Raw genomic sequence first — 13,690 nt, 5'->3', positions numbered from 1 at the left:
TCTCCTGCTGGAATCCTGTTTAAAAAATAAAAGTGAAAACACAATAAAAATTTTGTCATTTTTTGCATGATAAACACATAAAGACTGTATTATCTTTGGTTTTATTTTACTGTATTATGTCTCTAGTTACAGTTGGGTAAGCTTCTTCTGGAGTAGGAAAAAGAAAAAAACCTCAAGGAATTACGATGAATAAAAATCTTGTCCTAATCCATGGGGACTGTGATGCCAACTTTAACAGGAACAATGTTGTGCACAAACTGGGACTGCTGTTTAGAGTGTTTGTAACCATATTGTGGATGCTTTCTCAAGATTATTTTTTTCACTATTGCATATTAACCATCGAGATCTGCAACATAATGAAATACATTGTTTTCCAGTATCTAAATTTAAGGTTTACACAGTTTCTATTGTGATAGATTTCTATATGAGAAAACAAAATTGTAATACATACATGTACGCCTCTCATGATATGAGATGGAAAAGAGACTAGTATCTCTGACTGCAAAAGCAGAGATACATAAAAATTTATGGTAAAATGGAGGAAAAATATGAGAACTTCTGGCACCTCCTGGATAGAAACTTTCATTTTTTATGAAGTGACATAGAACAAAGGGCAAATGACAGACAAAAAAGTAGAATTTCATTCTGTGGACTTGGAAAATGAAGCTTTGCTTTTTCCTTCCAAAAGCCATCATTTCTTTTTACTCTTGTGTTTTGATCAGATGGTTAAAAGCCCCAATTCAAACTCACTTCTTGTATGCTCATGCATCTTTAAGGGATAAAATGCAATACCTTATTTGATCCTCCCGATTGACATAGCTATACTAGCGAAGCCAGGGATATAGATGACCTAAATAGCAGCAATCAGCCTAAAAATCATAACTTGGCACTGAATTTTGTTCTTTTCTCCCCTCTTTTTACTGGATGAATTAATTTTTATGGCAAAACCATGCATTTGTTGCAAAAAGATAGACAATGAACCCTGCAATTACTTCACATATAGGAATGCTTTAAGATAAAATGAGTGTTTGCTGTTAGGTCATATGGCAGCAACTGGAGGAATCCTTGTTTACCAAAACCCAAGATATTTTTAGCTGATTCTTCAGATTAATATGAAACTATCACATGGGTATGAGAACATCTATGCAGCACTATTGGTACGGAAATGCTGGTTTATTAACTTGACAGTGTTTATGGCACGGTTGTAGTTTTATGGCAAAACAGGTCTGGATACAAGTGCATGAAAACAGCTCCTACAGATGAAGCAGACTGGAAAAACACATACGTTCAGGTATAACTACATCTACAGCAGAGATTTATGTACTCTTTTACTCTTATTGAGTATGCACTACATAGATTAATCATTACAGAACAGAATGTGTGATAGTGTTTTCAGAGCCTCCATGTAAACATGCCATTTTAAAATAGTTTAGTTGTTAACTGCAGAACTTCCCTTGTATTCCCCAATGTACATGTTAGGTAATGACTATTTTGGCACTGACCGTGATTTTGAAGCTGTAGCACATCCAGCCTTATAAAAATACATTTATTGATTAAAGTAGATTGTGCCATACTATTAATACTAATGCAAATTGAGTATCTTATTGTTCTTACATAAAACCCACTACCTTTCAAATACTAGCTTAGAAAAGTTAGATGTGCTTACATATCATTATTACTATTACTGAAAAATTATTATAGAATCACAGGAACTTGATGATCTTTGAAGAACGTAGCATTTAAGTAACTTAAAACTTGCTGTGACAACCCAATACTACTTGTTTTTATATTGTTCACAGGGATGCCATCAGAGACTGCAAGTTTTGTAATTCACTCTGTAAAACATATCTCAATCTGAAGTCCCGAGCTGGAGGGGGAAATAAGACATACTGAAGGCTGATTTCTTAGCTGCCCATTTCTGCTTCTTGGTGGGGTGCTGCTAATTTTGCTAGTTATATAGATTTGGTATATGAACAAAGGCATGTACTTCTTAGGACAGATGATATTTGATGTATCAGAAATCTATGATGATATATACACCCGTCTTTTTTAAAGTCAACTAAGCAAGGAATCAAGCAATTTTCATCCGTCTCCAAGGTTTATTTCAGAGTAATAAAACTGTCTGCCAGTGACGATGATGGAACATTCTGACTTTGAGCAAATCAGCTGAATCTGGCAGGTCAAACCTATGCCTCCTCACTACTACCCCTGTTATCTGTCCAATACACTACTGTACTTACGTTAATCTCATTCGACCATTCTTAAACCCAAAACTGTTCTTCTGTAGCCATCCTTGGACCGTTATTGATCTGGTTCCTCTCATCCAGGAGCTTCAGGGTGTCTGATAGCTGTTTCCACATAAGAGATCTTTACAAGCCATTTGGCAACATCTCCTTTCCATGTGTCTGCTCTCCTCTTTGGGCAGCCAGAGAACAGAAATCCTCTGTTGCTGCATGGTCTGGGGCTAACCTGCACCTACAGATCCAAGGTCACTCCACCACCTATACCCTATTAAGTATGTCATTTATAGCCTGGCAGCTGTATCACTCTATTTGCATGACTGTGGGTTCGAGTTAATACGCTCCTGCAAAGTGGGAGAACATAATGTTTAGGACAGCTGAGCACAACAGGGTTACAGCCTACAGTGAGCTCAGTAGAGCCACTGGATTTTTTCCTGTTTTGGGCCTCCATTTACATCTGGAATATGAGTCTACCAGAAGACTGATTGTTTTAAGGGCCAGGAACATGGTTCTTCAAACCTAAGCTTTTTTCCTGTACATAATGCAGATTTCTGAACAGATGATTAACGACCTACATATAGTGACTGTGCAAGGGAATAAGGGAAAGTACGATTGAAAGGATTCTCCAGAGGCTCAGAGGAATCTCCATAAAAATCTCTCTACCTTTTCTAGGAACAGCATGCTCTGAACTTCTCAGCTTCTTCACAGTAATGGAGTGTGATTTTCTTGATTTGTGGGTTCATTCCCTTAGCATTTGTTAAGATTTTGAGGTTAAGCCATTGCTTAACTTTACTTGGTTTCATGATGATTTATAAAGTTGTTGCTCAGCTAACGCTTTAAAAATTGGTTTCCAATTGCATGTAAGGAATTAAAAGTGGTCTTTGAGTGAGAATATTATGAAGTGTAACCCACAGATTCTGAATTCAGTATCTGGTTTTGCTATCAATATTCTGTAGGATCCAGGGCAATCCAGTAAGTCTTTCCAAGACTGATCAACTGCTTAGTACAGTAAATGGATGACAGTGCACAAAAATCAAATCCCTCTGTTTATAGGATGAAAGCACTCTAAACATGTTAGCTAAGGTCTTTCATTCTTCTGCTCTAAAATATCACCTAACACTACAACAGTTGTCATCAGTATTGATTTTAGTTTGAGTTGCTTGAGGCCGTGGTAAGCTTACAATGCAAGCATCAAGCAGTGGCCATCATGAAGCTCAATATTGTACTCTATTGTATCATGCCATTTGGCTTGGCAAGGCAGCTGACTGTTGCTAAAACCAGAAGAGCATAAAGTTGCCAGATTAGAAGAATTTCAATTAGTCAGCCTATTGACTCCTCCTAACCCTACTGAAAGCAAACACAAGACCATCAGGTCAAGCAGGCTATTATTCTCTAAAGCTGTGCGATGCTGGCAGTTACTAAACTCACACACACACAAACTCTACCCCCCGCCCCCCCTTTCGGGGGCAGAACAACTCCAGGTACTTCAATGCAAAATGTACAAGGATATTAGTCTTTCAACTTGACCTCTATTTTTCCCATCCATCACAGCGACCCATCTCACACTAAATAAGAGTGAGCAATGTAGAGGAGATTGCAGGGCGCTACTGGCTGCAGCTGCTGGGGTAACTCCATGTAGGACAGGTAGTTGAAAAGACAGATCACAGGAGCTTTGTGTGCCCTAGTTGTCACACTGCCACAGCACTGTGACAGCAACAGATGATAAGATAAAACATTAAGTAACGCAGCCTTGTCTTAAAAAGTTTATCTAGTCTATCACATTTAGCCCTCCATAGATCTCAGTGTAGATCTACATGTGGTTTTCACATTAACCCTTTGAGCTGGTACAAAGACCAGAAATTGTACGTGTTTAACAAAATCAGTTAAATATGTGCCTTTACAGCAAAGTCATGACAACTGTAAAAATAGATACTATATATAATTTTATATCTGGCTTAGAAAACCAAAGAGAAACTGAACTGGTATAAGTTAAGACTTCAGTAGAAATCAAAGTGTCTACACATAGTTGTTCTGGTTTAGCTAAACTGTTTTAACCATTAACATTATGCTTCTTTAACGTAATGTGCTATAATGCCTAATATGACGTAAAACCACTAAAGACAGAAAGTGGTGTTTGCTTTCTAGGGGATACATTCCAGTGCTGTTACTTTGGAAAACCTCTGCCATGATTTGATTGACTTTCTGGAGACTGGGTTGGTGTTTTTTACATGTTTTGTGATCATAGCTGCAATAAGATAACGGCAGCAAAACTGGGATGCAGCAGAGATGCAAGAAATTCTGGAAAAGACACAAACATCTTGTTCTAAGTAACATTTAAGCACAATCTAAAGTACCATGAAACAAACAGAAAATAACAGAATTTCCTTATGCTACAAATTTAAGTGTCCTAAGAATAAAGATTATTAATCCATGATTCTATTTTCTACCCAGAATGGATGAGTTCAGCAATTTTCATTTGTATTTGCTTTAAAAAACATGCGTGCAGCCCATTGACCACTGTATATACTATGCAGAATATGATTCTTTCTGTGTCTGATGCACAAGGAAGATGGGAATACTTATATCAGAGGGTGTTGCTTTTCCAAGCTTATGTTCTTGGCTTTGGAAGGCTCCATTTCAACGAGATAACTGCCCGCAGGCACTGATGTAGTTTCATACTGAACACTAGCAAGGCTGTATAGGCTTTCCTTAAGTCACAAGATTTCCTGAGCAGGAAGAACATGAATTAATGCTGGGCACATAATTTCATGTCTCTTACAGCAACATACTATGGTAGATCCAACAATTTTTCTAAGGGTAATGCTTTCCTATCCTGAGTGTTACAGCCAAACCTGCACAAAGCAGTAAGCAGCATTTAGCAAATTGCTTGGGGTCTAAAGTTCAGCTTTGATCATGCTTTGATCATACTGAAGAAAACAAGAGAGATGTCCAATACGTCTTGATACCTGTCTCTAACTAGTGCTGAGAAGAAATTGCTGAGAAATGATAGAGGAGGAACAGCTTGGAAATATTCATGGAGAAACAGAATAAAATGTGGAGATGTGTCAGCATTACCTAGCTTGTAATCTACAGTGTGAAAAACAATATATGGGAAGACATGCTGTCTTATTTGAGTTATATTTTATTTGTTCCTTTTGAAATTATCTCCCTACCTAAATATAAGAAAAAAAAATAATAAATCCAATAAACTCTGTTTACAAGGCTCTTTCTGGTTTATTTGATTATCAAGGTGGCTAATTGTTCTTCTTGAAACTATCTTTCTTCATATTCCTATCCTATTAAACACATTTCTATCCATCAGCCTTTATTTTCTTATCTTTGTGTTCTGACACTTTTCTTTTTTCCTTCTATTTCTATCACTACTGGAAACATTCCAGAGCTGCTCCTTGATACTCTTTTTTTTTTGCACAAGCACAGCATACAGTACAGCATAGATAAACTATGACAAGTTGTCTACAAGGAAATCCTTGCTTGTCTAAAATTGTATGAACATTGTTATTTTAGGGGAACATCAGCAGTTTTGTAAGTGGAACATACAGAAGTAAATGTATAATTACATAATCCATAACCTAATCTCAATAGGATTTTTGCAATAATGGTTAAAACCTTAAATCCTCCCTTTTTCATGAAGAAGAGTGGAAGAAGAGGTCTGAATCTTGGCCTGCCAGGTTTCTGGACAGGAACTGAAACACAACAGATTAACTAGGACACCCTGAAGACAATTAATGTAATGAAACCTTAGGCATAGGCACCTAGAAGTAAGATGTCCACCCTTAGCACATCATTTAGATTCTTCTCTTTGGCTGACAGCAACAGGCAGCCCTATATAGTAACTTAGCTCACTTTGGGCACTTCTTTAAGGGTGACCTTAACGAATTCCTCTTGCCTATTGCTTGCCACTGGCTATAAGAAAGGCCCAAAAGGAGAGCTTGTGGCTCCCTGGCTAGCACCAGCTGCGATGAAGCCTCTGGAACACCCTTTGCTGTGGCTAGGCCAAGATCTGATGATAAAACAAAGCCATACTGTGTGGAGATCATACACGTTCATTTTAAAATATGTTTAAAACACCACAAAGGCTAGGTTTAGCATTGTTTGATTTAACGTGTTTTACTTCAAAATTGGAGAGGACTCAGCTAACATGTAGTGTCTTGTTAAACCGATATAGTTGTTTTGTACTGTGTGGTCATAGTAATTTTTGTTAAGTCAAAATTATGTTTTTCCTTAAAGGCTTGGCTTGTCTCTTTGTTGAAATAGGTCTCATTTTCTGGATTATTTAGAAGATTAACACATTAGAAATAAATAAATGAGATTATTATTGGCAGGCATGAAGTATTGTTTAACATGTTGCAGCTGGAGTTCAGGATACACAAAATAAACAGGACTGAGTCTTCCATAACTTGTCAAGAATTCCTATGGTAGGAAGAGCTCAGACTCCAATTTTCAAGGGAAATTAAGAAGACAGATGGCTAATGGGAGCTAGTTTCCAGGCATAGGGGACTATTAAGACAAAAAAGAAACAAACAAACAAAAAAAAAGAAAAAAACCCACCCCCCCAAAAAAAAAAACCCAACAAAACAAAACAACAAAAACCAGCCTTGGGTAAATTTATCACTGTATATTAGGTATATAAAATTATTCTTTTTATGAATGCAGAACTTGGTCTGCATTTTGGTCATTTCTTACAGAGTTTCCTAATCTATCAAGATCAAATTAAGCTCTGCATAGCACTAACGTTAATCCTGTACATCACTAATGTTTATATCTAGACCACCTTTGAAAAAGTCCACTACAGAGTGAAAGTAGCAGTACACAGACATTTCCTATGCTGGGATGGACTTACTCACAAATAAGTAAAACAGCTTTCTCCCTCAGCTAGATGTTTTTTTTTGCACAGCTTTCCTTTTGTGCAACAGCAGTTTCTGTACATCTTGATGAATGAGAAGTGTAGCAGCTTCTCTGACACTTACTGTCCAACACACATACACTTTTCTTTTGAGTTATAAAGCTGAAGGACTAAGAGGGACTCATTGCAAACAAATCATCACAACAAAGTGTCTAAAAAGGTCAAATAAAATGTCTAAATGTGCTGGCCAATCACCTAAATCATCCACCAAAGAATTCTCAAGTCTCAAGAAAATACTGCATTACTGTATAGCCACTGGCAATTACAATTTTTATGAAAAATTAGGCTATAAAACTGTTTAGTCAGCTGTACTTTGTTATAAAACAAATGAAAAAAAAACCTCAACAGAATCCAACAGAATCTGCAATTAATAACAAAAATATACATTTGTAGTGATGGACATATCTTGAAACTTACAAAATGCTTGTCATTTTGAAAAGAATTAAGATTTAACAAAAATTGTAATGGCATGCCAGATGTATTTTAAAATGGTTTGGCATGCATGTATTAGGCATCTGTCATGTGCCATGAAGGAAGAAGGAAGGCAGAAGAAACAGAAACAAGCAAATGTGGAATTTATGTTAAAATATGCCACAAAAAGTTGTGGGCAAATTACAGCACTAACTTGCAAGTGATTTTCTCATATAATTAAAAAGTCAAAGCAGTTTGACCTGAACCTGAAGTTTAATTTGAATTTAGTTGCTGCTTTATAACATTTGGTTTCAAAAGTTTCAGACAGATGTGAGATGCAGGATTTTTCTGGAATCCTTTTGTTGTACCTAACCAGACACTGACTGCTATCATCCGAGAACACATCAAGCCATAGCTGATCACTGATCGAATATAGCTTTGGTTTTCTGTTATAAAAGGTTCCCTTTCATTAGAGTTTTAAAGGATCTAGTGTGAGAAAGTAAAGACCCTGTATTCATGACCTGAAATAATCTACTCTTTATGAAAAGCTGACAAAACATAGAGAATCAAAGAATGTGCCTGTGGTTGCAAAGGTTTTATCTGAGCCTAATCTTGGGGTCACTGGAAAATTCAATGCATAATTGAAGATTCATCAAAAAGAACTTTTCAGATTAAAAGCTACGTTTACTGTGTGAATGAGAAAACCTGGTGTGTTGCTTTGCTTCATTGTTGTTTGAAGTCAGTTTCTTTTTTTTCCCAATTTCAAGAACAAAAGAAACAGCTCAAGAAAAATGAATAATCACATCAGGTATCAGTTTCTCCTCCTAAAGTTCGGCAGCATTCTCCGTGGAAATGGACTTTCTATATTTAAGATAAGCGGTGCTACAAACCCTACCACCTCATTCTACCAAGTAGGCCACAGCCATCACTTACTTGTTCTAGTGTGCAACATTTTGTTTGCTTTCACAGGGTGGGTTTGGTTTTTTTTTCAGATTTTGGGCAAGGAGTAGACAAGTGAAAAAACAATCCTGTTGAAATTAGGCCACCTTTTGAATTATTTTTTATATAACAGCATACTATTTTGAGCTGTTTATGAGATGCTCATGACAGACTGCTGCCTGGTCCCAGGCCAGCCACCTGCAATGGAGCAATGGTATGTGGGGCAGAGTGTGGGCGCAGCTCATCTGGGAATATACCTTATGTACAGAGCAGACATGAAATGGGACAAGTGAAGCGCTGATTGATTCACCTTGTCTATTGAACTTTAAGAGCACTGAAGCACTTTTTAGAACAAAATTAAAAGCAATTTTATTTCAAGAAGAATGAGAAAGAAAGGTACAGGGACGTTCCCGCAGACAAAATGCCTAAAGTACCACCCTGAGATTATAGATGATCTTATTCCAAGGATCACTTAAGTGTCAAAACCATGTCAAACAATAACACTGCCAACAAATGGACAATTCAATGCCCAGCACAGCATGTGACAAGCTGTGCTGTGGTTAGTGACAGCAAAATGACAGAGGAGTGACTGGCAAGGAAGGGGATGGCAACTGCCTCCTGTGGAGCGAGCAGATTCCTAATTTGAGGGAAGGCAAAAATAATGGCTGAACGTTACTGAAATACATACAACTGCTGTTTTTCAAAACTTGAATAATTCTATGTGAGGGCCTTGAGAAACCACTATGCCTCAGCTGTCCTGACCCACTGCACCTGGGACCTCTGCTCACGGGCTCAGGGACTCCATTAAGCTCAAGCCCAAGCCTAAGCTATGTTGTAGGTAAACCTGTAGTCAGCCCCATCTCTGATCTATGACCTTGTCTCCTGCACCAACCTTCGATCTATGCTGAAGGAGTTTGTCTCCAGTCCTGTCATGGGCCATGTCCCTTTGGATGGACCTTGGTGCTGTGTTGTAGACTATAAGTGGCCCCGTCTCCTTTTGCTGCTGGCTGGACTCCCTGTATGGACCTGGTTCATTATCTCACCTTCTCTGGAACTGCTGATGGGAGCTGCTTCCTTTGGTCCTTGACTGAGCTGCACTGCTGGCTGCTGTGCATAGCCAGCTCCCTCGCCATTTGCAGCCTTGCCTTGTTGACCTGGGTCCTGCTTTGCCCCCGGGCCTGCCTCATCACTGCAGGCTCAGCCGGTGGTCACTAGACTGGGGCTGACCCCGGCTACTGCCCCTGAGCTGCTGGACTCACCCTGTGCCCTGCCTGTGCCTGCTGCCATGCTTGTCTGCCAGTTCGCCTGTGCCTGAGGGAGGCTTGGTGCTCCCTGCCTGGAGGAAAGGCCGTCAGAGCCAATAATATTTCCCTTTATATCAGTGGAAATACAATTTATTTCAATGGGCTCAGCAAATCATCCTCTGCTTTGATAGACCAGAGAAATCAACCCAAATCTTTCCTTTCCCCTCAGCAAACTCCACGATGGCAGTGAATACAGACACAGCCTACATCTAATGACCCAGTCCTATTATAACTAGTAGCAAAATTCTCATCAGCTTCAAAGGGAGAAGGAGCAAACATCAGGTCTCAGCCCTTGAACCCACAAAGAAGATGACGACAAAAGTAGTCCCCTGCAGAGCCTCATTTAACAGAGGCTTTAACGGTGAGACAAGGTGATCTTATTAACTCGCACGGGGAATGTGCATGCAGAAATACAGGGTCTCTGTTAGTACAGAGACACAGATATGAAATTGATATGGTTATTAACAAAACATCATGTAATAATTCACTAGTATGAATGCATTTACAGCACAATATTATTACTTAGAAGTAGCACCATATCCTCTCTTAATACAGTTAAATGCTACCGTATTATTACAATACAGTTAATTGTATTAATACAGTTAAAAATTTACTTAATATGTCCATAATTGGAAGTTAATAAAACCTGCTGTTTTATTAAAATTTTATAAAGAGAGCTGTAAATGTTTAATTTATTAAGCAGTTACAAAGCTTATTTGTCCCGCTGCTCTTCCACACAGATGTGGAAGGCTGAAGTCCCTTGGTAGTCTAGTAAAAACTATTTCTACAATCTGATTTCGATTAAGGAAGTTCAGTGGGGTATAATTTGACAAACTACTGACATTATTTACAGACAGAAAGATAATCTCTTACCTCCATTATCTTTTAAGTGCAGTGCTATCTTGGTGTCATCTGTAAAGGAAATTCAAAATTTAGTTAAAGGAAAATGCATTTTTCTAAGTCATGAGTTATTGTGGGAATGACTTTCTAATTTCAGAGAAATCCAACAATTAGAAAACGATTAGGTACTCAGTGAGAATTTGATTGTAGTGTTCTTACTTACACTGAGCCATGCTTTACTTCCTTACTACTAAATAACATGAGAGTGTTACAGTGTAAAGAAGGATTCAAAATACTTGTTGATAAGGATACTAGAGTCTGTCTCGTAACACTTACAAATAATTAATTATGTTACATATTCATACATAGCTTGAGCATTTGATCATATTAAGGACTATATGAACCAACATATGACAATAACATGTAAAAATGACTTAATTCCTCTTCTAAGAATCATGAAAAAGTCTACCAGTTTTAAATCACTTTTATTTCCATATTCCTCTTGTTGTGAGCTTTAATGAACAAAATGCCAGGGAATAATGCTGTTAATGCAGTCCAAATCCTGTATTGAAAGTTTCTAAACTTCTCTTGCTGCAAACAAAACCAACCTTTCTTATTAGTAGATCCTCACCTTGAAATGCCTTCAGCTCAGATTTTCCTGTCACAGGTTGCTTAAAAAATCTGCCTGTACCTGGTACCTTTTCTTGTGTTAACATACAATTCCAATAGAAAATTCTCCCCAGCTCCCTCTCCCATTTTATAGATGCTATTTGATTAATCTGAGCTAGCTTTTTCTACCCAGCTGAATTTTCTCCAGAAGCAGGGAAGCAGGATATCTCAACGACAGAAAGGCAAGATTCAAGCAGCCAGTGGGACAAGGATGAGAACTGACAGACCATCACTTACCCAGTCAATTTGGTTAAGAAGCCTATAGAAACTATTTCACAACAGTGAGCACCATCTGAAAAGAACAGTGTCAACTGACTGAAAAAAAGTAAACAGGCAGATTTCAACGAGGTTTTTAATTTGGGTTATCTCTAATTTTCACCTGGCTAAATAGAATACCTAAAGAGATTAAAAATTTATTAAGTCTGTGATGGGAGTTTGTTCACTAGCTTTAGCAGGGCTCTCCCCTACAATTTCAACAGGTTTTGGACTATGGCCTGATGGTTACAGGAACAAGAAAAACTTATTGTAACCACAAGTCCTCCAGAAGTCTGCCTGGCTTGCCTGTGCTCCTGTGCTCCTCCCTTTTGCACCTTATTGTTGCGACAGCGAGTTGCAATTTAAAACCAGTAGCAGATATTGCCTTGGCTGCCTTGTAGAGAAAAGGTCAACATAAGCACATACTTAAAAGAATTAAATTTCATGTGGACTTGTAAATGACATATTTGGACTACAGAATAATGCAGTATACACAGTTCACCTTCTGTGGGCAGGCTAGTTGGCAGGTGGGAAGGGGTGGATCCTTTGGTGGTTGTTAAAACTCTGAACTTTGTGGTGGTTGGCAGAAGGGTGGTGGTGGAGTATGGAGGTGCTTCAGTTGAGCCTATATTTTTCTCACAAATCTTATCTTTTGACTGTTGGGAAACAAGAAAAACAAAGGAGAAAATTAATTCTCAGTGGAGACTATAACTGAGTAAAGTATTTAAGCATGGACAAGCTGTCAGGATAAAAAGAATGAAAATGGAAACCGTAAATCAAGGAATTTCCAGAGCTTCCACCCCCCCACCCCCCTCCCTTTTGAAGTGGTCTACACAGCATTCAGCAACATATATTTTTCATTTAGCTGCAAAACTTACAACTCTCAGTAGTCTAAGACAAGGCTTCAAAGTCATCCCTGAATGTCAAACATTATTTCCCCCAATCAGGTTTTAATACCTAAAATTACCATTCAGATTTTCACTTTTCTATTGTGAATGTTCACTGCCATTGGTCTGGGTGCCATAACACACGTTAAAAAAAAAGATACATGGGAATTAAATTGTAGCCTTTCATAGTGCATAATACGTAGTTAACTAGAGCATTTAATTAGGCTATACATGCAATTATCACAGAGGAATATGCATATAAATGTAACATGTGTGAATTTATTCAGCCTATAGAATATTTATGTAACACACTATAAAGCAACTTTCACTACATGCCTATTAAGCCTTTTCAGTTTATATAATATTAAAATTTCACATATTATACATGCATATAACCATAATTAGCTTTGAATATTAGTATTATAAAATATAAAATAAATATAAATAAAACATGATTATGTTTTATTAGCACACCATAAATAATATTCACCATGATATAATAATGTAAGTTCTGTTTTCATGGGCAAATATTTTTATATAAATTTCGAGTATTTCTTTAAATTTCTGGACACTTTTAAAATTCTGCCAGTGTAATGAATATTTTCTTTTATGTTTTGCATAGGAAAATACATCCATTTACCTAGCAGCAAATATGGGACCCTGCCTGTAACTCCTGCTGTCTCCAATCATTTTAATGAGAAGTGGAATCCCAAAAAGTCTCTTCATTTTATTGAGATCTGGCTGTCAAAACCCAGTGGATGTTGTCTTTCATTTAATATGCGTGGATATTTTATTGTCCTTTACTTTATCAGAAACAATGTATTACATTAAAAAAAAATCATTACCTGTGGTATAATTATTCTTTAGATTTCTTCATATTTTAGTTTGAAAACCACTGTTAATTTCACTGATGCAATTTAATCAAAATTTAGCTCAAAATCTATATTACAAAGAAGGAAACATTATTATAAGAATCATCATTATTCATCCTCTTGAATGAATACATCTAAAATTAACCTCTGTGTGCTAATTATTGATCCTTCATTGAACTCCAGCAGTCAAGTCAGGCATCATTCTGGAAGATGCTAAGTAAGCTGTTGCTTCCACTCCAGAGAGCCTGAAAGCTGGACTGTGAGCAGCACTCAAGTAGCCTGAAACTGTGTAAATAAAACTATTAGTTTCTCATATACATTTAGTGCACCGATATTTCCCCCTCAGACC

The 13,690-nt window shown here is 37.5% G+C and overlaps 1 protein-coding gene across 1 annotated transcript in view; it reads right to left on the bottom strand.

Annotated features, from left to right (window-relative positions):
• Positions 1–13,690, bottom strand: part of PLXDC2 (plexin domain containing 2) — a 271,468-nt gene that overhangs the window by 15,706 nt on the left and 242,072 nt on the right. The window contains exons 11-12 of the mRNA XM_056336805.1: positions 12,085–12,238; positions 10,692–10,730 (exon numbers count right to left, since the gene is read on the bottom strand). Of these exons, the coding sequence (XP_056192780.1) occupies positions 10,692–10,730; positions 12,085–12,238 (193 nt within the window). The remainder of the gene's footprint in view (positions 1–10,691; positions 10,731–12,084; positions 12,239–13,690) is intronic.

This window comes from Falco biarmicus, chromosome 4, assembly GCF_023638135.1.
Source record: "Falco biarmicus isolate bFalBia1 chromosome 4, bFalBia1.pri, whole genome shotgun sequence".
NCBI classification, from domain to species: Eukaryota; Metazoa; Chordata; class Aves; order Falconiformes; family Falconidae; genus Falco; species Falco biarmicus.
The sequence above is the reverse complement of the archived record's forward strand: the minus strand, read 5'-3'. Positions and strand labels throughout refer to the sequence as shown.